This window comes from Pogoniulus pusillus, chromosome 5 (assembly GCF_015220805.1).
Source record: "Pogoniulus pusillus isolate bPogPus1 chromosome 5, bPogPus1.pri, whole genome shotgun sequence".
Taxonomy (NCBI): Eukaryota; Metazoa; Chordata; class Aves; order Piciformes; family Lybiidae; genus Pogoniulus; species Pogoniulus pusillus.
In genome coordinates this window covers 7218098-7242585 of record NC_087268.1, presented here as the reverse complement: position 1 = coordinate 7242585, position 24488 = coordinate 7218098, and the positions used below count along the sequence as shown (strand labels likewise).

The window sequence follows — 24488 nt, the reverse complement described above, 5'->3', positions numbered from 1 at the left end:
ACAGTCCTTAGAGAGAGATGACTCTGCTCTCCTTGTGACATCCCCAGAGAGGAGAAGCAGAGGGTAGTTTTAGATTGGATATTAGAAAGCAATTCTTTACCATGAAGGTGTTGAGACACTGGAACAGGTTGCCCAGAGATGTTGTGGATGCTCCCTACATGAAGGTGTTCAAGGCCAAGTTGGATGTGACCTTGAGCCACCTGGTCTAGTGGGATGTGTCCCTGCTCATGGCAAAGGATTAGAATTAGATGATCTTCAATGACCATTTCAACTGTAACCATTCTATGATTCTGTTAATCTATGAACATATTAAACCAAAAACCTGTGTCAAGCCAGCTTTTTGGGCTGCTCCATCTATTTTTTGTCTCCCATCCTTTCCTGTTGCTTTACTAGATTCATGCCACTGGGATAGATCTCTGCTTCCTATAAACACAAGGGCACCATAATAAGAGATTTGGAACACCATCCAAACACTCAGATGCCCCAAGCCAGCAGGATGCCTTCTAGGAACCTATGCTTTCCTCAGAGTGCCTGAGGACCAGGTTAGGCTGCTCTGCAGGGCTGTTATCTAGTGCTATACCACATAAAGACCCTCAAAGGTCTTGAAACTCTCAGCAATCCACAGGACTATTTCACATGACTTTTATTTAGCAATCCCTTTATGACTTGCAAAAAACATCACTCCTGAGGAGCTGTGGAGACAACAGCACTAAGAAAACTTGATAGCAAGGGGAGGCAGAGCTTGTACGCTCTCACATACAAGCAAACATAACAACCTCCTTGTCCTCTCCCCTCCCTCCTTCCAGTATGCAAAGTGGTGAAAAAAAAAAGCTATTTATTCCTTTCAAGCCCAATTCTAATCTCAGAATTTCAGAATTGTTTTGATTGGTAAAACTTTCTAAGACTGAATCCAACAACTGACCCAATACCACCATGGTCACTAAACCACATCCCAAAGTTCCATGTCCACACATTTCTTGAACACCTCCAGAGACAGTGACTTCACCACCTCCCTGGGTAACCTATTTCATCTAGTTAGTCACTTTTGATGAAAAAAAAAGGGAAGTGACATCAGGGACAGGTTTGGCTTCCTTCCACATGTGCCATCCTGGACCTGCCCTCAGTAGGTGATGACACTGCTTATCAAAGTGGAGAAAGGACAAGATTTGTCCAAGGCATTGGCAGGAGGAAGCATGCACAGGGCTATCTGGTGTGTGAAACCACACAGAGAGGTGGGGATGACTGTGCTGGTGGCCACTGATGACTACTGTCAAGGATCAGTGATGCCAGACTGCCTTCTGAGAAGGGAAAAACTTGGTTAAAAGGAAAGGGAATGGATTGATGCTGGAAGATAGGGGGTTTAAACTGGATAGGAGGAGGAAATTCTTTACAGTGAGGATGGTGAGAGACTAGGACAGGTTGTACAGGAAGGTTATGGATGCCCCCTCCCTGGAGATATTCAAGGCCAGGTTGGATGAGGCCTTGAACAACCTGCTCTAGTGTGAGATGTCACTGCCCATGTCAGGGGGATTGGAACTAGATGATCTTTAAGGTCGTTTTCAACCCAAACTATTCTACAAATCTATGGAAGGAAAAGGTTTTTAAAAAAGAGCAAACCTTGCCTTTTAGGGAGGCTGGGTTTGGTTGGCTGGTTTGTTGTTTGGGGTTTTTTTCTTGTTTCTCCTAAACTGTCTTTATCAAATCATGGAATTGTTTCAACTGGAAAACAACTCTGAGATCGTCGAGCCTAACTGTCAACCACAGGAACACAGCAAAGCCACTCTGTGGAATCATAGAATCATAGAATCAACCAGGTTGGAAGAGACCTCCAAGATCATCCAGGCCAACCTAGCACCCAGCCCTAACCAATCAACTAGACCACGGCACTAAGTGCCTCATCCAGGCTTTTCTTGAAGACCCCCAGGGACGGTGCCTCCACCACCTCCCTGGGCAGCCCATTCCAATGGGAAATCACTCTCTCTGTGAAGAACTTCTTCCTAACATCCAGCCTATACCTACCCTGGCACAACTTGAGACTGTGTCCCCTTGTTCTATTGCTGGTTACCTGGGAGAAGAGGCCACCCCCCACCTGGCTACAATGCCCCTTCAGGTAGTTGTAGACAGTAATAAGATCACCCCTGAGCCTCCTCTTCTCCAGGCTAAACAGGCCCAGCTCCCTCAACCTCTCAAAGGATTTGTGCTCCAGGCCCCTCACCAGCTTTGTTGCCCTTCTCTGGACATGTTCCAGGACCTCAACATCTCTCTTGAATTGAGGGGCCCAGAACTGGACACAGCACTCAAGGTGTGGCCTGACCAGTGCTGAGTACAGGGGCAGAATAACCTCCCTTGTCCTACTGGCCACACTGTTAGGCTTCAAAATCTTTTGTATCTATCTGTGGCAAGCTCAGCAATGCTAACTGCTCCACAGCAAATGGGACTGACCAAGAGCAGTGAGCCCTGTGTGTCCTTCATAAGCTTTAGAAAATTAATTTGTCTTTCAGGGAATAGTTTGCTGTTTTTCTCCCCACCCCCCCCCACCCCTGAGTAGCAAGGTCTTAATCCAAGATCCATTTACTATGTTTTTCCAAGAGGCAAGATGTTCCTTGGCTTTTATCCAACCCATTTAGTTCACATACATATTGGAAAAAGCTGTCATGTCAGCAGCTGAGGTTGATATCAAGAGGGACAATAACAAGATGAAGAGGTGGAAAGCTTTAGAAGGCAAGCTACTGAATATTTCACTAGAAATGAAGCTGAGTGTGCCACTGATACAAGAGGAAGGTCAGAGAGCTTGCATGCCTCAGGGAATTAAATGCCTTTAAGCATTCCAGATGTTGATATGCAGCTTCCAGGACTCTGCTACCTCAATCTGATGTTCACCAGTGCCAGAGCACTTGCCAAGGGAATTTGCCAGGATGCATCCACAGCGTTACAGGAATGACAGGACCCTTGAGCGCCTCAAAGAGCTTTGCCATTTAATTGCTCATTTTTATTAACACCTGAATGCTATTAATGTGGATCAAGTTACACATCTCCTGTTGCAAGAGTCTGGTGAGATCTGCAGATCTGCACTGATGAGAGATTTCACAAGTACCACAGTTGCCTCCTTCTGCCTGATCCTCTAATGACATCATAGAGTATTAGAATAGTTTGGATTGGAAGGGCTCTTAAAGATCATCTATTTGCAACCACCTTGCCATGGGCAGGAACATCTCCCACTAGACCAGGTTGCTCAAGGCCTCATTCAACCTGGCCTTGAACACCTTCAGGAGGTGACATCACCTGTTCCACTGTCTCACTACACTTACTGTAATGAATTTCTTCCCAATAACCATTCTAAATCTCTCTTCTTCCATCCCAAAGCCATTGCCCTTTGTCCTATCACTATGAACCTTTTTAAAAGGTCCCTCCCCAGCTTTCTTATAGCTCCCTTCAGGCACTGAACCACTGCCATGTCTCCCCAGAATCTTCTGTATCTTGCCACCATCAAGACCATGTAATCTCAAGGAAACCTGGGGCTGTTTAGTCTGGAGGAGACAGAGAGGGGATCCAATCAATATTTACAAATATTGTAGGTGTGGATGCCAAGAAGAAGAGGCCAGTCTATTTTTAGTCATGTACTGTGATAGAACAAGTCACAAGAAACACAAAGTGGAATGAGTATTGTGAGGGTGATGAAGCACTGGAACAGGCTGCTCAGAGAGGTTGTGGAGTCTCCTTCACTGAAAACTTTCAAGACCCATCTGGATATGTTCCTGTTTGACCTACCCCATGTGATCCTGCTTTGGACTCAGTGATCTCCAGCAATCACTTCCAATCCCTGCTGTTCCATGGTTCTATGACGAGAGGCAAAGCATGGCAGGAACTTTTCTGTAATCACTTAATCCTGCACTGCAGTAAACCCATTGAGAAACTTCAAGCCACAGCTTGCCAAAGGGCAACTCAAAGAACATAAGTCTCTTGCAAAGTGTAGAGGGACTTCAATATTACCATACATTACAATTGAACTCACTAGTACATCTGAGATGAAGTGACCTTTCCTTCTCTCCCCTGTCTCCAGCCTACCAGGAAGACATTAAGAAACTTGGACAATATATTTGATATCTTTATATCTTTGAGATCCTGGAGCACACTGGTGAATTAACAGCTTGTCAATACACTGTTTCTGTTACACCATGTTTCTGTAGCACATTTTACTTAATGACTTTCTGGAAATACTCACTCATAAGAAATTTCTCTCCCACCTCCTGTTTAAGTACAGATATTGTACTGCCAAAGTTGAAAGATGCTCACCATTTCTTTTTATCTTGACATGCTATTCCAGTCTTGCATCCAGGCACTTCAGACTTTAAAAATACCTGAATAATAAAGAGTCATTTTCTAGCCCTTATGACTTCACAAAAATAGTTTAGTTTCTTGGAAAAGGTAACTTCTTTTTGGATTGAAAAGAAAATGTCTAGAACAGAACTGAGAACTACTTTTATTGGTTGGGTGAGTGGGTGGGTGGATGGGTAGGTGGATGTTTGGTTTGTTGGGTTGGGTGGGTAGGTGGTTGGTTGTTTGAGTGGGTGTTTGCTTTGTGGGTGGGTATTTGGTTGGGGATGTGTGTGTTCTTGTGTGCATATTTGATTGGTTGGTTTGGTGGTGTTTGGTTGGGTCAGGTCTTTTTACTTACATTAAAAATCACTACATTTGAAAACTATTATTTTCACAGAGTCATAGAATGCACTGGCTTGGAGGGGACCTTTAAAGGTCACTTTGTCCAACCTTCCTAAAGTGAGTAGACATCCCCAGTTGGATCAGGCCACTCAGATCCTCACTGCACTTAAGTGTTGCAAATTACATTCAAGTTCAAGTGGTGATGTAATTGTCAGGACTGTTCACTACTGAGCTAGAAGGCTAATATGTATTTTTTTAATCTAGTACAAGAAAAGCCACAATCAAAAAGCCTTTTAGAGACAGAGTGATAGAATGATCTGTGAAGATCCCAAGCTACGCAGATTTGTACTTTAGCAGAGAGATCAAAGCAGGTTTCATACCTCTGTAGCTCCATTCCTAGTGGATCTATCTCTGTTTTACGACTATAAGGAGATTTAAAATCAAACCTTCTCTTCCAAGTGCACATAAGGATGAGTTCATCCCACATTCAGCAACAGCAGGTGAAAGGAGGATGGAAGCCAAATTAACAGAAGGACTTCACAGGACAAGGATTTAACTTCGACTATGTGAAATATACCTGTGGCATGAGTCACACCAGTGGCAGAGAATTCCCACTATGGTCTGTGAAAGCCCTGAAAATCCTCCTTAAGTTGCTCTGGGTAGTGAACTTTTCACATTTATCATGGGAGATACTAATTTTCTCAGGTTTTTAACTGAACCATGAGAATGCAGGCAGTCCTATACATCACAGTCAATTCCTTTGGCTGCACATTATTCAGCTTTTAAGAAGAAGCAATAAAAATTGACTTTACAACAAGCTAAAACATTTGTTTGTTTATAGATGTCAGAAATTGCTGCACTACGGAAGTAAAAAGAGGATGACAGCACAAGACACTCCCAACAGCTTTACTGTATTAGCTGAGAAATGGCAAACACATGCCAGCTCTCCAAGTGCTCCTATTAGAGGGAGAAGAATCATCATGTCTTGCCCTAACCCCATTTAGGGTGGCTTCAGAAACACCTCTCAAAGCTGTGCAGGGGGCAGCAATGCGTGTTAATTTCCAGGAGAGAAGAGAGGTAACTTTAAAAATCCTGCTCTTAGAACCATAGAATCATAGATCAATTAAGATTGAAATAAACCTCTAAGATCACCAAGTCCAACTGTCAACTGAAAACCACTGTGCCCACTAAACCATGTCCCAGGGTGCCATGCCTACATATTTTTTAAACACTCCATGGACACAAAATCTGCTTTGAGCTGCACCTACAACAGTTCCTCCATCACTGCCAGCAGAAAAGCAAGAAAAACAGAGAATCATAAAATGTCAGGGGTTGAAAGGGACCTCTGGTAATCATTGAGTCCAAAACTCATGTTGAGGTTGGAACCTTCCATGTTCCAATTTGTATTCATTGACCCTTGTCCTATCAGAGGCCACCACTGAAAAGAGACCAGTACCTTCTCCTTGACATTCACACAATATCACAGTATCACAGTATCACCAAGGTTGGAAGAGACCTCACAGATCATCAAGTCCAACCCTTTACCACAGAGCTCAAGGCTACACCATGGCACCAAGTGCCACATCCAATCCTGCCTTGAACAGCCCCAGGGACGGCGACTCCACCACCTCCCCGGGCAGCCCATTCCAGTGTCCAATGACTCTCTCAGTGAAGAACTTTCTCCTCACCTCCAGCCTAAATTTCCCCTGGCGTAGCTTGAGGCTGTGTCCTCTCGTTCTGGTGCTGTCCACCTGAGAGAAGAGAGCAACCTCCTCCTGGCTACAACCACCTCTCAGGTAGTTGTAGACAGCCCTGAGCCTCCTCTTCTCCAGGCTAAACAATCCCAGCTCCCTCAAGCTCTTCACCCTTCAGAAGTTTCTGGATGTAGCCTTATGCTGCATCAAGAGGAGCACAGTGTATGACTTTTTTCTCTGCAAGCCATGGGTGCTCTATTGTGGATGAGGAACGATGGATTAGAAGAGCTCCAAGAGCTGTCAGCTAATATCTACACCACAGCAAGGTTAGACAGCAGTTACGTATCTGGAATGCTGTGACAAGTTCTGGCTCCCACTGCAAGAATCACAGGACATGCTACCGCAGGAGACTTTAAAGCAGAAACCCCGGGTTTTAGGTTTGTTTCTTTGTTTGTTTGGTTTATTTTGTCTTAGTTTTGATTTTTGTTTTGGTTTTTTTTTACGCACCAAGTCTGCATAGCTTTTCCAGAACAGGAAGTAAGCATCCAAAAGACAGAGTACTGACAATCTCTCAGAGTTTTGCATACTGCCCCAGCTTCTTGTGAAGCGGAACAGCTGCACGCAGCTGAACTGGCGTCAGAATCACAGGATGCATTAGGTTGGAAGAGACCTTTAAAGGTCGTCTTGTGCAATGCCCCTACAGTGAGCAGGGACATCTCCAAGTAGATCAAGCTATGCAGGGCTCCATCGAGTTTCACCTTCAATGTCTCCATGGGTTGGGCTTCAACCACATCTCATGAAGCCAGCGTCAGAATTAATATTGGGGCTGGCTGAGCTGGCCACTCAGTTACACACAGGAATCTGTACTTGAGTTCAATGATTACACCAAAATAGGTAAACAATCCAGATGCTTGTGGCTTCTCTAACTTGACTGAAGAAACTTACTGTCCCATAGAATTTGGACTCTCCCTAGGTACAAAATCAGACATCATGGAAAGGATATAGAACAAGGGGACACAGTCTCAAGTTGTGCCAGGGTAGGTATAGGCTAGATGTTAGGAGGAGGTTCTTTACAGAGAGAGTGATTTCCCATTGGAATGGGCTGCCCAGGGAGGTGGTGGAGGCACCATCCCTGGAGGTCTTCAAGAAAAGACTGGATAAGGCACTTAGTGCCATGGTCTGGTTGACTGGATAGGTCTGGGTGCTGGGTTGGACTGGATGATCTTGGAGGTCTCTTCCAACCTGGTTGATTCTATGATTATATGATAATGAAGTTGTTGAAGTTGTAAAATATCACTGTGTGCACCACAGTAAAATCAACAATTACAGAGCAGCTCACAGTCTGAGAGATTTGTGTCATGCTTGGATGGCAAAACTGGACCAAACAAATGAAGCTTCCACGTGCAGGTGTGGAGCAGGTGCCAAGGAAGAAAAAGATTTTTCTAGCTCAAATTATTCAAGTCTAGACTCATAGAATTGTTTCTATATGGATTGGAAATTACCTCCAAGGTTATTGAGTCCAACCACCAACCTAACATCACTGTGGCCATCAAACCATGTCCCAAAGTGCCATGTTACATGCTTCTTGAAGACCTTCGGGGAAGGTGACTCCTACACCTCCCTGGGCAGCCTGTTACAATGCCTGATTTCTCTTTCAGGAAAGAAATTGTTCCTAATATCCCACCTAAAACTGCCCTAGCAGAGTTTCAGGGCTATGGATACAGTTTCCTACTTACTTGCTCCTTCTCAGTAACTTCATATCTGGTTGCAATGAACTTGAAGCAACAAGCAAACTTCAGGACATCCGTCTCCCCTCTCTCAGATATTTCACAAGTTAGCCATTTTTTAACTGCTTCATAAATGAAAAATCCACTGATTCTGTGTGATCCTGTGAAATGGTGATGTACTAAGATTATTAAATGTAAAAGAAAGAATGTTCTGGCCTATACTTAGTGTAGAGTGTTTAAATACAACCTTAGGGCTCATTGATAAGGATGGGACTACTGAAGAATGCCTCAAATTCATACATTCACAGAATGGTTTGGGTTGGAAGGAACCTTGAAGATCATCTAGTTCCAAACCCACTACCAAAGGACAGGGACACCTTCCACTAGAACAGATTGTTCAAGTCATCATCTAATCTGGCCTTGAACACTTACAGGAAGGAGCATCCACAACCTCCATGGGCAACCTGTTCCTGTGTCTCATTACTTTCACTGTTAATAATTTCTTCCTAATATCCAGTCTAAATCTCCCCTCCTGGAGTTCACAGTATCACAGTATCATCAGGGTTGGAAGAGACCTCACAGATCATCAAGTCCAACCCTTTACCACAGAGCTCAAGGCTAGACCATGGCCATTTCCCCTGATTCTGTCACTACAAGCCCTTGTACCTTCATGCAATCCTGCTTGCACTTGACCATACCTCACTTTTATAATTTGGTCATTTTTTAAATGCATTTTTTTTAAAAAGTATTTTAATTTTGTTTTAAATGCCAGGTGTCTGCCTTCAGCTAAAAGGTTTTGGAAGCATTTCAGCCAATATCAGCTATTTCTGCAAACGAGAGAATGACGTGCAGGGGGAAGTTTAACATACACTGAGTATTCTGATGACAACTCCTTTGAAGAAGCTTTCTGTGCTTTAGAGCAAGGAATAGAAACTTGACAAGAAAAGGAGGACATCATATGAAAAGGATAAGATGATTCACTCCTCCATGTGAAAATTTGAGCCATTGGGCCAAGTTATAAATCTTCCCCCAAAACTGCAGCCTGCAGATCTGCTAGAGATTAACAGTTAAAATTCTACACCCTATGAGCACATTCATGCATTTCATGGGATTTTAGTGATATCCAGATTGTCTGTGCAATGCCCTCAAAGAACTTCTAAGAGCACATCTGTCTCCTAAAAGTTCTTTTATGTGAGCCAGCTGGGCACACTAAACCCCCAGGCTAAACGTATCGTGCAGGGCTTCAGAAAGAATCCTGGCTGAGCAGAGGTGGGACTGGGCAAGAGCAGGACCAGGGTTAAGGATTCCACCACTAGACCTCCCTCCCACCATTGTGTAACGACAAAAACCAAGAGGCTCTGCAATTACACAACTAAATGCTCTTCTGCTTCCCAACAAACCTTTGCTCCATCCACTATCTAGACTGAATGGTTCTCACAGTGAATGTAAGACTGAAATACTCCTGCTCACCAGCGTGGAGCCTGACCCCTGCCCTGTAACGTCAACGAGGTCTGTGTCCTGACCTACAGACCTTTGAGTAGATGCATGTCTGTGCTGGTGAGCTGCCCTGCAGCTCACCTACTGTGGGAGAAAGCTCAGCTGCTTTCTGTGGGCCACTGTCACCCATGTGCATGAGCTCATGAAAGTAAACTGGTCTGCAGTAAGACAATTGTTACCATCAGGGGGTTGTATAAAAGAAAGTAGTATCTGACTGTAGAGGTGAATGAGGTAAATGAGCATGAGCTCATGGTAAATCAAGATGCACTCACAGTGTCTCTCTACAGAGTCCTGACACCTGCAGAAGGCTGCAAGAGACTCTGTGACCTGTGTCTGGTCCAGAGCAGGAACCTAATTCCTTCTCTCTTCCCATGACCTAGTGCTTCCTTGGTCAGATTTATCATGTTATTTTCACAGCATCACAAGATTGGAACTACTTTTCCAAAGGCTAAGATCATTGAGTCCAACCACTGACCTAGCCACACCATGTCCATTCAACCACGTCCCAGGTTCCATGTCCATGTGTTTCTTGAAGACCTCCAGGGACAGTGACTCCACCACCTCTGTGGGCAGCCTGTGCCAATGTCTGGCCTGAAAAGAAATTGTTCTTGATATCCAACCTAAACCTCCCATTGTGCAATTTTGGGCCATATTTTCCTCAACTCAAGCATTACACGGCTAAAATATCTGTGTATTTTCTTTCTACTCCCAGACACCATTCCCCACCATTCATATATACAACAGACTACAAACCCCTCCTGCCCATTAGTAAAACCAGGGGAGAACATCAGAAGGATGACAAACTGGTGAAGAGTCTGGAGAACAAGTCTTTTGAGGAGCAGCTGAGAGAATTCAGGTTGTTTAGTCTGGAGAAGAGGAGGTTGAGGAAAGACTTCATTGCTCTCTACAACTCTTTGAAAGGAGGTTGGAATGAGGTGAGGTGAGGGTCAGTCTCTTCTCCCTAGTATCAGGTGCTACAAGGAGAGGAAGTAGCCTGAAATCTTGGCAGAAGAGGTTTAGGCTGGATATTAGGAAAAAAAATGTTCCCTGCAAGAGTGGTTAGGCATTGGAACAGGCTGCCCAGGGAGGTGGTGGAGTCACCATCCCTGGAGGTGTTCATGGAACGTGTGGACATGGCACTTCGGGACACTGAATGGCCATGGTGTTGTTAGGTCAAGGGTTGGACTCGATGATCTTAGAGGTCTTTTCCAAGCAGAATAATTCTGTGACTCAGTGATTCCATGACTTGCAGACACTGCCTGTTCAACACCCCCACAGAAGCCCCACGTGCTATTCTGCATAATAAAGTCTATGGAGAAGTCAATGCATCCACATCCAGACAAGAATCAGCCGTTGTTGCTCATTAGGGGCTCAGCTTACAAAGCACAAAATGGACAAACAAAGGCACATGAAAGACAAGTCTGAGCTAAGCACTGGACCCTGCCCTCTGTCTGCACCAACGTTGTGCAGCTATCTGGTAAATGAATTACAAAACTCAAGATAACCCAGAATAAAACCCTACAACCTCTGCCTCACAAAGGAAGCATTCTCTGGATAATTTGCCATGGCTCTGAAGATGTGTCAAATGTTGGTGTCTGCTCTGCTGTTTACAGGTAAGTGCTGGGCACTCTGTCTCAGCTCCTTCACTTCTGGATTGTTAAATAGCTGTGGAACAGCACTGATGGGAGAGGATTAACAGAGAATCACTGCAACAGGGGCACATGGGAGAGTGGGTGAGCACAAGGCTGCATAGCCAGTTTTGTGAAGTCCAGTCTTGATGCCAGGCTGCAGCAAAAGAAGCATGGTCAATGAGACCCCCACCTAGGGAACTCTGTCAAACTCTGCAGCTCCCAACTCAGGGACATGGAACTGTTAGAGCAGATCCAGAGGAGGCCACAAAAGTGATCAGAGGACTGGAGCACTTCTGCTATGGGGACAGGCTGACAGAGTTCTGTCTGCTCAGCCTAGAGAAAGAAGGGAGACCTTACATGGACCTCCCAGTACCTGAAAGGGGACTATGGGAGAGAAGGAGAGGGACTTTTGACAAGGGCCTGTGGTGATAGAAATGGACTGGAACCAAAGCAGGATAGATTTTGATTTGATATAAAGAAGAAGTTCTTTACTGTGAGGATGGTAAGACATTGGAACAGGTTGCCCAGAGAATTTGCAGACACCTCATGCATGGCATTGTTCAAGATTAGGCTGGATGGTCTAGAGGGAGGTATCCCTCCTGCTTGCAGCAGGTTTGGAACTAGATGATCTTTAAGGTCCCTTCCAACCCAACCCATTCTGTGATTCTATGAAATCTATCCATGAACAACAGAGTTAAGCTTTCACTTCAGCCTACTATGAAGGGATTTCTGTGCACAATAATTTAATATCTATGCAGTTTGATTTTATCTTTTACAAGCAGTTTGCTTGCTGTGCTTTTGAAATTATTACCTTGACATTCTGAGCTGCCTGAAATGCCTTCTTCATAATCAGGGGGTTTTATGGTCAGTGTTGGATTAAATACACCTTTGCTATTCTGACAAAGATGACAAGGTTCTACCACCATCTCCTCTCTTTCAATTTTAGTTTTCTACCCTTCCCATTAACCCTTGAGGGACAGGGAACTATTGGAGAGAGCCCAGCTGAGGGCCATGAAGATGCTGAGGGGACTGGAGCATCACTGTAAGAAGGAAAGGCTGAGAGACCTGGGGTTGTTTACCCTGGAAAAGAGAAGACTGAGAGGGAATCTTATCAATTCTTAGAATTATCTAAAGGGTCATAAAGCTGGGGCTTGGCTCTTTTAAATGATGCCCAGAGATAGGGCAAGGGGCAATGGCTACAAACTAGAGCACAGGAGGTTTCACTTGAACTTAAGCAGAAACTTCTTTCTTTTGAGGGCAACAGAACACTGGAACAGACTGAGCAGAGAGGTCATGGAGTCTCCTTCTCTGGAGATCTTTGAAACCTGCATGGACATTTTCCTGTGCAAGTGCTCTAAGTGACTCTGCTTTAGTGGGGGGCAGGAGGGCGGGTTGGACTAGATGATCTCTTTAGGTCTCTCCCAACCCTCACCATCCTTTGATTCTGCAATTCTGTGATTCTGCAATCTAAAATTAAATGCTCAGAAGGCACCACAGCGGGAAGGACTGCTGATTGCTTTCCTTCTGGGCAATATTTTGGTGTGCTTAGGATAGACAAAACTACCAGCTGAAGCCAATAATTGTGTGAGCTGGGCACCTGATGCTAAACCCAGCCAATTTGTTCTATAATGTGATTTTCATGTGAGAACATGGAGTGAATCTTAAAGACAGGAGGAAAGGAAATGTGGTAACTGTTAACAGTTGATACATCCCTGCAGTAGTTCACTCACCACACATATTCCTCCTATTTTCCCTTTGGGCCATCAAACTCTAAATGAGATTTTCAAATAATGTATTTATCTAAGATTAAAATAAGGGAAAACTATTAATAATAGTAAAACCATTACCATACAATGTCTCTGGCTACTTTTCACTGGTCAGGCCACACCTTGAGTACTGTGTCCAGTTCTGGGCCCTTCAATTTAAGAAAGATGTTGAGGCGCTTGAATATGTCCAGAGAAGGGCACCAAGGCTGGTGAGGGGGCTGGAGCACAGCCCTGTGAGAAGAGGCTGAGGGAGCTGAGATTGTTCAGCCTGGAGAAGAGGAGGCTCAGGGGTGACCTCATTGCTGCCTACAACTACCTGAAAGGAGGCTGTAGCCAGGTAGGGGTTGGTCTCTTCTCCCAGGCACCCAGTGACAGAACAAGGGGACACAGCCTCAAACTGCAACAGGACAGATTTAGGCTGGACATCAAGAATAAATTCTTCACAGAAAGAGTGACTGGCATTAGAATGGGCTGCCTGGGGAGGTGGTGGAGTCACCATCCCTGGAGGTGTTTAAAAGGAGGCTGGATGAGGCACTTAGTGCCACGGTTTAGTTAATTAGAAGGGTTAGCTGATAGGTTGGACTCAGTGATCCTAGAGGTCTTTTCCAACCTGGTTAATTCTGTGATTCACAGTGATCTAACTTTCTTTCACTACAAGTTGAAACTCTTCATCTCTATCCAGCTCAGCTTCATATTCTGTGAGTCATTTCATTAATACTACTCACTTGTTCCCAAGTCTCTCTAGTCTCATGCCCAGGTGCTCCAAAACTCCATTTTCCTTATTTCTGTGTTAGCCTTCCACAAGACAAACAGACATATTCCCTCAGGAATAGTCTATTTGTAAAGCATCTACTTGAGTAACAAACTCTCCCACAATCTTTTACTAAAAGCCATTCTGACAACAGGGGAAAATTACACCCAGTCTGAGCAACTTACATTGAGGCAAGACTTGGATTATTTGGTGAAGAACATGTCCTGTGTCCAGTGAGGCTACTGAGATGTCTGATCTGATCTCAGAATGTCAAGATCTTACTTTCCCTGAAGTATACCTGAGCACAAGCAAATCATAGAATCATACAATTGTTTTGGTTGAAAAGACTTCTAGGATCATCAAGTCCAGCTGTCAATCTAAAACACCATGGCCATTAAAACGTGTCCCAAAGTGCCATGTCCACGTTTCTTGACAAGCAACCCTTCTTGTCTGTGTAGTCTCAGTGAAAAACCAACAGGATTATTTCTGTTTCCACTAGAAATGGTTTCACTAGAGGTCCTCTGGAGATGGAGAGACATATGAATGACCCCCATTCAGAGACATGAAGATCCTTACAGTAAGGAGAATAGAGAATGCTGATTTCTTCTTGGTATTTATGCATCTCTGCATAGCTCCAGCAGCTAGGGACAAGCACTGCAAAGGTGGTTCCCACCTAAAGGCGAGAGGTGGAAGGACTAGAGGTAGGCACTAGGAAAAAACAAGAACTAGGTGCTAACAGCAGTAAAAGAAGCCAAGAGTGCTCCTGCCTCCCCTCAGGAGACAAATGCCCTTTAACCAAAGTGAGCATTCACTTGGGATACCATTCCTCATCAGTTACAGATGCAGCCACAGAAGACCTTATGCTAAAAGTTGGAAGTCAATACCCCTAAGAGGCAGCACCCTTCATCACAGCAACCAATACACTCCTTCCTCATCCCACCAGAACCACATCTCATTTTTGGAAGATGCTGCCTGAGCACAAAAGAAACACAAGAAAAGCACATCTGCCTAATGACCTTTTCTCCTAGCTTACAATAAAGCTGCAAGTCCAGAGCACCTATTGACGATGAAATTTAATATTTAATGATCCTTACTATATATACATTTAAACAAAATCGAGCCAATTTCTGATCCCAGTGCAGTTATCTCAGACCAGAAATGTAATCAGGAGATTACAAAATACTTACTATAAAACAACAACCACCAACAAAATTCACTAAAGAGAATTTAACAGCTCATAGATTTCCTACTAGCTAATAGCAAATTGCCAGAGAAATCATAGAATTTAGAATGAGTTTAGTTTTGTCTCATGCAGCTCTGGAACAGAACTGCAGCACCTTAACAGATAAGTGCAAGGAATACTTTTTTTCTTTCTTTCTTCCCCAGGCCAAAATCTTGTTTTCTGAAATACAGAAAGAAGTGCTTTTCAGTTCCCTTAGGGAGAGAGCAATGCACACAACAGTCTTCCCAGCGAATATCTGAACTTGGTTTTCCCTTGGAGTCGTTCACATTTTAAAAGATCTTATTCCTTGAAAACTCCCTGCCCTGAAATTTCTGCCTCCAGTTTCCAATTATAGTAACTTGGAAACTGAAGAAACTGAAATAGGGAGAACTGCTGGGACTGTCATTGCTTGCTTAAGTAAATGTTCTAACATAATACTTCATGTCTTTGTTAAAGGAGAAGATGAAAACCACCTTCTCTTGCCTATTTTCTCTCTTTTTGTTTGTTTGACTTTGAAATGAAACAAATTCAAAAGGAGAAGTAAATGCTCTAGCTCATGTCCCTGCTACCTGCATACATCCAGCATGTTTTCTTTTATGTAAAAAAACTAAAGAGTGACCCTACTGCAGGTGATCAAAGGCATCACTGATAGGAAAGGAACTGGATCCAGCTGAGCATTGTGCATGAAAGCAAACATTTGACGCTCCCAGTTCGATTTCCCCCTAGAAATTCAGGAGTAAGGGAAGAAGTTGAGGGGAGAGCTCAGTGCTCTCTACAACCCGCTGAAAAGATGTGGGAGTCAGTCTATTCTCTCCAGTATTAGGTGAAAGAACAAGAGGAAATGGTCTGAAATTGTGCCAGGGGAGGTTTAAGTTAAAGATTATGAACATTTTCTTTCCTGCAAGAGTGGTCAGGCATTGGAACAGGCTGCCCAGAGAGGTGATGAAGTCAACATACCTGGGGGTGTTCTAAGAACGTGTGGACATGGCACTTCAGGGCATGGCTTATTTGCCACTGTGGTCTTAGTCTGATGGCTGGGCTTGACTTGATCTCACAGGTATTTTGCAACCAAAACAATTCTGTGATTCCATTGGGTAGTCAGCAGTGAGGTGACAGCTTGTCCTGCCGAGCCTCCACTGAAAGATATAATGATAAAGGTTTGAGTTTTTGACCCATCTGTAGCATGAGCATGCAGGTCATTCTCAGTAGTCCATTTAAACTCACCTCACCAAACTGGAGCACAGATGTTTACATAAGCTGGTCTCAGTTTGGCTGACGTACCCAAGTTTCAACTTCATCACTAGCAGATTTACCATTCTGTGATTTACACTGACAGGCTCTTTCAGACCACTTTAGCTCACAATTAATTTATGTCTCAAACACTGGAGAATAAAAAGAAAAGACTTCTCCCATACTAGGGCTTTTCTTATGAAGTTTGAGGAACTGAACCCATTTTCTTGAGCAGTGTGGTTTCTGGTGAGACACTGGAACAGGGAGGCTGTGAATGCCCCCTCCATGGAGATGTTCAAGACCAGGTGAGATGAGGCCTTGAGCAACCTGGTCTAGTGGAAGGATGATTGGAAGTAGATGATCTTTGAGGTCCCTTCAAACAACTCTGTGATTATTTTAAGAACATCTGTAACCATTTCTGCATCTGGGGTGACCTCTAAAGCTCTGTAAAATAATGAGTTGACAAGACCAGGACTGCAGTATCCTTTGCTCATAGGGTTGTTTCCATGCATACAATTTCTATAATATGGTTGATTTCTACATTATATTTAAATCAGGAAGTTCAGAAAGTGCAGTTAAATTCATAAGTAGGATTAGGGTTGCTTAAACTTGGGCTTCTGAGCACACCTGAGATTAGTGCAATTTCAGTCTAAGGTGGGGGTTTTGGTCACAAAGGAAATGAATAATAGAATAATTTCAGTTGGAAAAGACATCCAGGATCATAGAATCAAATCTTCAACCTAACACCATCATGGCCATTAAACCATGTCCTGAAGTGCCATGTCCACATGTTCCTTGAACAGCTCTGGGAATGTTGACTCTTCTGCTAACTAAAACCCCAAAGTCCACAGATTTCTTCCTTAAGGGGAACCAGAAAGAATTTAGGGAAGGGAAGGGAAGGCAAATGAAAAGGGAAAGGCAAAGGAAAAGGGAAAGAGAAAGGGAAAGGGAAAGGAAGGAAAAGGAAATAAAAATAAAAGAAAGAAACTTAGAACTCAAAGTGCAAGGTTAAGCAAGCATGAGCATAACACCACAGGTTTCAAATCACAGAAATTGTGCAAGTACAATAAATTAGTGCCTTAATTTGATTGCAGGTATTTATGTCAAATCAAACAGCAAAAACATTCTTCATAGCAGCAGTTTCATCTTCAAGGCTTTAAAAAAATATTCTGAAGATCTAAGACAGGTCCATCTTTGACTTCTGTTAAACTCCAGGCCCAAAGACCTGCTCTGTGGCTATGTTTTTGGAAGTGGACATTTCACAATATTTTTCTGATAGCATAAATATTTCTCAGCTTCTATTTCAGGTGTCTTTGGAGCACCTTTTCTGACAGAAGAATCAGCAAACCAGTTCATCCGACTCAAGAGACAGATACCATACTCTCAGAACTACTGGGACCCCAACAGCAGCAATAATGCTTGGGGATACACCATGGCTGAACAGGTCTGGCCTTCCATTTTCTTGAACAGTCTACTGAAAAAAAGAAAGGTTGGGTCTGGGATTAACCCATCACAGCCATGCTTTGGGGCAAGGAAGCAAATCTATCCCCTTTTTCACTTCAGGCAGGGTTGCTCAGTAGTCACACATTGTATTTAGTCAATTGCAAAGCTCAGAACATTCTTTTTCTGTTTTAATTTACTTCAGGTTAGTGAATCATGGACAGCTTTGAGAAACACAGCACAATATTACATGGACTGGGGTTCTCTGGCCTTTGATCCATCAATTGCCAGGTATGGTGGGGTTTCTCATACAATTTTATAGACTCAAAATGCACATATGCACCTAAAAAAGTTAAATGGACCAATATAAGATTGCAGACAACTGTGTCCTTAAGGCAGAATGTGATTATAGGAGATCATAGAATCACAGAATTGGTTTGTTTGGAAAAGACCTCCAAGATCATTAAGTACAACCATCAGCCTACTACCACCATGAACATCAAACCATGTCCCACAGTGCCATATCCACACGTTTCTTCAGCACCTCCAGGGATGGAGATTCCACCACCTCCTTGGGTGGCCTGTTCCAATGTCTGACCACTCTTGCAAGGAAGAAATTCTTCCCTATGTCCAACTTAAACTCTGGCATACTTTCAGGCCATTTCCTCTCCTTCTATCACCTGATACTGAAGAGGTATCTAGAGACAATTCCATTTAGAGATACTAGATATTGTTGGAAATTAAAGATTTGGTTTTACAGCCCACACTTTATTGTTATTTATAGTAATGTGACTGTGGCAATATGGGTTTTTTTTAAGTATGCTGTGGAAGAATGCATTAGAAGCTTGAAGAATATATATCCCTTTAAAAGTCCACATACGTATTTTTAAAGGTCCAGAGAATCAGAACTGCAACAGTAGATGTTACACAGCTGTTTCAGATTGGGACAGAGGAATTGCTTAGGACTGTGCTAAATTTTGCATGTATTTGTGACATATTTTTGTCACATACTGTCAAATTTAAAGTGGATATTAAGAGGGTGATAAGACATAGGGATAGGTTGTCTGGGATGGTTGTAAATGGTCCCTCTGTGGAGGTGCTGAAGGCCAGGTTGGATGAAGCCTTGAGCAACCTGGTCTAGGGGAAGGTGTAAGAGGTTGGAACTAAATAATGTTCAAGGTCCCTTCCAACCCAAACCATTCTATGATTCCAGAAGAAAACATCTGTAATAGAGACTGGAGGTACCAACAGGATCTTAATTTTGAGAAATGTTCTCCTAAAAGCATTTTCTTCTATCTTTTCTAGTGAAAACATCAATGCTTATATGGATATGCTCCAGCAGTCTGGGACTCACCTACAGCAACAGACAAGGATGAGCTATTGAATCCTACTCATCTTGTATCTTACCACACCAGGATATGGCATGTTATGCATTTGATAAAAGGACATTACCTCATCCCACTGTCTAAAGCCCTAAATTAACACGCTGATTCTCTCAACACTGCTTATTTTATATTCAGAAGTAGAAGTGAGATGTAAAACTCGGGGTAAACGAAACAAGAATTTGAAGACAAGGCAACCATTAACTTTAAGCAGGTTGGGTTTAAAACACCTGAGTTTTCAGGTAGAACACCTTTTTTGAGTGAACAATTGGTTTTAAACGTACAGTCCTGCTTCTCTGAAAAGCAGATTTGTATTTCTCCATATTTTTACATTAGATACGTTTTTAGGGGGCAATTTACAGTGATGGTGGTGAGACAGTGGAAACAGGTTGTCCAGGGAAGTTGTGGATGTCCCCTCCCTCAAGGTGTTCAAGACTAGGCTGGATGGGGCCTTGAGCAACCTGGTCTAGTGGAAGCTGCACCTGGTCATGGCAGAGGGGTTGGAATTAGATGATCTTTCAGATCCCTTCCAATCCAAACCATTTGATGAATCTTTGAATTCAGAAATGGAAATCAGTCATTTCGTGCTTGCAAGAGAAGTAGAGTACATTTCTTCTAGGTCTGAGCAGTAAGAAGAATTTACTTCTGTATTCCATGTCCCTTTCCATGTTTTTCAAGTCCTGGGGTCACATTAGCAAGCATACATCCATAGCATGGGTGTACTTTACATTTAAACTTCTCTACCTGGTCTTGAATGCCAAAACCAACCGAAGCCACAGCTGCCACTATTGGTTACTCTTTCTTACTCTGTGAAAGTAGGAGCTGGTGGAAACACTTATTAATGGCTGGTTTGTTGTTTGTTTGTTTCTTTGTTTTTCCTTAATAAAAGTGGTAATAAAATGTTTAAAGTTTTTGAGTTTGGAAGTTTCCCTTGTTCTGTCTATTAATCTACTTTATTCCAGGACAACTTTGAAGAAGTATTGAGCTTCCACCTTTCTTTTATGTGTTGCTAATATACTGCTAAGAATGAAATGCTTTCAACTCTGACCAAAATTTCCTCATGGAAACAAGAAAACTTGTGGAGGAAATTGAAATATGTAGTAATGTTATGTGCAGAATAGGTGAAGGAAGGATATTTTTGCTTACCTACTATCCCTCAAAAGCAGGTCCTGTATGCTGTGTGCCCATGGTTCTTTGTGGATACTGTCTGACTAGAAGGAAATAAAAAATAATGTAGGAACTTCTGAAAACAAAACAAACCAAAACATATTCTGGCATTTGGCAATCTTTAACATGTTCCTCCTAGGTATGAATCTATCCTTAGGCCATTATTAATTTTCCTGTGTAGGACAATAGGCTTGAAATTGCCATTATTAATTAGCTGAAAATTCATTAAACACTTGAAAGAGATAAATGAGATGCAAGTTCAGTATTTGTCATGTAGAATTTCACATCTTCAGTCACACTTCTTAATTATGAACAGTTCATTAGAAGATAAGGCAGGATAAGTGGAGCACAGCCTAAAAGACCTCAAAACATTCCTGATCTGTCCCTTCTATCCCCATTCCTTGAGCTGCTCAACCATGGCTACATTCTATAGATCCTCAGACTTCCATTCTTTCCACAGCAACAGTGCAGGCATGACTGAGTTACTAAAACTTCAATTTATACCAAGAGGCAGGACTGAAGGATAAGCATTTCCTTCAATTTTAAATAGATATAAAGTGAAAATCAAAGGATCCAACTCCTCCACCTGTGACCCTTGCTGCTTGGAAATTAGGTCCAGCTTTCATATCTGCATGGCAAGTTAAACCTGAATCATAGAACTATTTGAGACGGAAGGACTTCAAAGATCTCCTAGTTCCAGCTCTCCTGCCATGGGCAGGGATATTTCCCACTAGAACAGGTTGCTCAAGGCCTCATCCAGGCTGGGCTTAAACATCTCCATGGTGGGATTCTTACTGCTGAAGAAGATAGGCACCCACCTCTGACATCAACTATTTCATTCAGGTCAGGAACTGACCTGCAAATGGACCAAAAGTGTGTCTAGAGTACAGGTGACAAAGTCCACCAGTGAGGTGGAAGGTAAAACGAGTGCATCTTCCCTCATCTACTATCAGCTGATGAGGTAACTGCCCAGTCTTTATGAGTCACTTTATGGTTGGTAGAGCCATAAAATGAGTATAACCACTGCTTTAAGCCTGTTGCCACAAAGACAAGTCTTGCATAAGGCTGACTCACCAACCAAAACACAAGACAAAGAAGGAATGCAATTTGACAGTTCCGTTTTACTCAGACATGACTAATTCCTCTAAAGAAGCTGTTCTGAAAGCCAGCCCCTCAATCTGCAAAGCCATGCCTGCAAGCTAATGGTACTAATGCAGATAATTAGTCTTGCTGAATTAAATGGGAGGAATTGTGCATGCATGAGTAGCAGTGGAGGATGAGGTTCGTATTTCGTGTTATGAAAATACATGCCAGTCATGACAATGAGCAAATGGCTTCCACAGGCTGGGCTTACCAGGGATCAATACTGCCTCACCACTAAGCCTCACTGCCCCCCACCCCCAGTGCTAGACCCAGTGGTGTAGCAAGAAATCAGATTGCTAGCCAAGGCTGCAAACTCCCCCACAGACCAGAGAGATAACAGCCAGGTGCTGGGAGCAGAGGGAAGGGAGACACAGACAACTGGCTGTGAACTGCCCTTGTGTCATAGAATTAACCAGGTTGGAAGAGAGCTCCAAGATCATCCAGTCCAACCTGGCACCCAGCCATAGCCACTCAACTAGAGCATGGCACTAAGTGCCTCATCCAGGCTTTGCTTGAACACCTCCAGGGACGGTGACTCCACCACCTCCCTGGGCAGCCCATTCCAATGCCAATCACTCTCTCTGCCAACAACTTCCTCCTAACACCCAGCCTATACTTCCCCCAGCACAACTTGAGACTGTGTCCCCTTGTTCTATTGCTGGTTGTCTGGGAGAAGAGACCAACCCCCACTGGCTATAGCCTCCCCTCAGGTAGTTGTAGACAGCAACGAGGCAGGATGGGATGGAAAAACAAAGATTACAGTTTCCTGTGTCCACTCTCTGGAGAAGACCATCTGGTAGTCCAGAGGAATTTTTCTATGGTCCTCAACCTACAAGCACAATCTCTTCTACTTTGCCAAGCTGTATGGCAAACGACAACCCACAAGTTAAAACAAAATCTGATGGCTGGATATGGGGACAAACATATGCTGATGTTAGGAGAAAGTTCTTCGCACAGAGAGTGATTTGCCATTGGAATGGGCTGCCCAGGGAGGTGGTGGAGTCACCATCCCTGGAGGTGTTCAGGAAAAGCCTGGATGAGGCACTTAGTGCCATGATCTGGTTGATTGGATAGGGCTGGGGGATAGGTTGGACTGGATGATCTCAGAGGTCTCTTCCAACCTGCTTGATTCTATGATTCTATGATTGCTTGCTTAAAGAACCAGATGGGAGGATTGAATGTAGTCTGATGCAATAGGAAAAGTAAGATAAGCCACCTCACCAACAATCATTTTTAAAATAACTGTTTTAAGGAGAAAACCAAGTCATTTTGAAGGGAAACTGCAGAACCCACCTAACCCATACACAGCCCACATTCACAGTGCTAAATGTGTGTGATGGTTTGGGTGTTCCCTGCTCCCACACACACTTTAGAAATCACCCAGACTAGACTCAGCTGGCTCTGGAAATATGAATGAAGCTTATATTGACAGCTGGCACAATATACAAGCAGATATTTACAGTATATACAGTTATAGACAGAAATATACAAGGTAAAAGGTAATACAGATACACAACTCCCCTCCCAGAAACCTGAGTCCCCAGGAGGGGCTCTCAACTGCCCCTTCACCTTCTCTCACCCCTCTCAACCTTACCCCAGTCTCAAGGAAGAATGGAAGCTCGGCCAGGAGGTTAGGAAGCAAAGAGGATTAATCAGAGAAACGGCAGAGAGGCCAGAGAGACATGCAGCTCAGAGCTCGCAAGCAGAACAACTCCCTTATCTGTGTTTCGATTCTTGTTCTTATACTTCTCAGCAAGCCTGTGAGTGAAGTAGACATCACCACTGTTTTCCTTCCACAGCCTGTAATCTAATCCTTCTCACCAAAACATCCTAGCTTCAAACTAGCACAATGTGGAACACAACACTGGAACACTGAAGACAGTGAACATGATTGGACACCAAACAGGTCACCCAGAGGCATTCTGGATGCCCTCTCCCTGTAGGTGTTCAAGGCCATGTTGGATAAGGCCCTTGTCCAGCCTGGTCTAATGGAAGGTGTCCCTGCCAATGGCAGGGGAGTTGGATCTAGATGATCTTTAAGTTCCCCTCCAACCCAAACCATTCTATGATTCTGTGATAAGAAGCTCTAGGATACATTTTTTTTCTATTAGCTTATCAGAACAGATGGGCATACAGAGGTAATGAGGAAGAGCCATTTCTTTTATGGGCTGACCTGGCTTGAAGTAGCAATTGGTTGTCAATGACAGATCTCCACACAGCTTCCTTAGCATGGTAATTCATGATTGAACTTGGTTTCCCATGCTTTTAATGTGTAAACCTTCTGAGCTTGCATCATGCTGTTGTTCTGCACCGGCTTTGCACTTGATCTTCTGCTGTCTTAATTTAAACCAAAAGAACTGAAGCAAAATAGTCATCTAATCCCTAGCTGCTGCTGTAATCCTCAGTACCAGCAAAAGTCAGCTGTTTTCAAAGCAATACTATGTTGATTGATTAAAGATACAAGCCACTCAATCGTTGTAACTATTCCATGTAGAGTGGAAAGTAAGTGATTACTGCTTTGCATTATCCATGGAAAGCCATGAGATCGGAAGTCAGGATGGAAAGAGAAAATTACCTAGGATTAGAAAGTTTAGACAGGAAAAGAAACAAACATTCTGCAGGTGATTATCTGAAGTAAACAAACATCAATATTTACTGTTCTGTCCCAAAGACTGCTGAAAGAGGTAAACCATTTCAAACACTGGCATCAAACCTGTGGAGTCTCATTGCCAATAGCTGGAGAAAGAGTAAAAGCTCTGGACAAGAGGTGAGTGGTACCAAGCTAGGCATTTAGAGGTAGATTCAGGCTGGACATTAGGAAGATATTCTCTACAATGAGGGTGGTGAGACACTGGAACGCAATGCCCAGAAAGGTTGTGGATGCCCCTTCCCTGGAGGTGTTGAAGGCCAGGTTGGATGAGACATTGAACAATCTGGCCTAGAGGGCAGGGTTTTGGAACTAGATGAACTTCAATGTCCCTTCCAACTCAAAGCATTATATGAATCTAAGAATCTGCAAGGGCAATCAATATACAGATGCCTGTTCCCCTTAAGCCCATCCTGAAGTCAGGTCTTATCACAGCAGTAGGCAGGCTGAAGCTGAAGCTGAGACTTTCCACACAGAACCATGGAACAGTTTTTGGCTGGAAAAGACCCCTAAGATCATGAAGTCAAATCAT

At 43.4% G+C, this 24488-nt stretch overlaps 1 protein-coding gene across 1 annotated transcript; it reads left to right on the top strand.

Moving 5' to 3' along the window:
• Window positions 1-11141: 11141 nt before the first annotated feature.
• On the top strand, window positions 11142-19001 carry C5H3orf85 (chromosome 5 C3orf85 homolog). Its single transcript, XM_064143937.1, has 4 exons — window positions 11142-11190; window positions 17473-17621; window positions 17823-17908; window positions 18923-19001. Exons 1-4 carry the CDS (start codon window positions 11142-11144, stop codon window positions 18999-19001), a joined length of 363 nt encoding a protein of 120 aa, XP_064000007.1.
• Window positions 19002-24488: the final 5487 nt, after the last annotated feature.

Bases quoted from the DNA above. Each gene is read 5' to 3' on its own strand.
- C5H3orf85 (XM_064143937.1), top strand. From the start codon at position 11,142: ATGGCTCTGAAGATGTGTCAAATGTTGGTGTCTGCTCTGCTGTTTACA. The intron at 11,191-17,472 runs GTAAGTGCTGGG...AATATTTCTCAG, and splicing joins GTCTGCTCTGCTGTTTACAG to CTTCTATTTCAGGTGTCTTT. The intron at 17,622-17,822 runs GTCTGGCCTTCC...AATTTACTTCAG, and splicing joins GATACACCATGGCTGAACAG to GTTAGTGAATCATGGACAGC.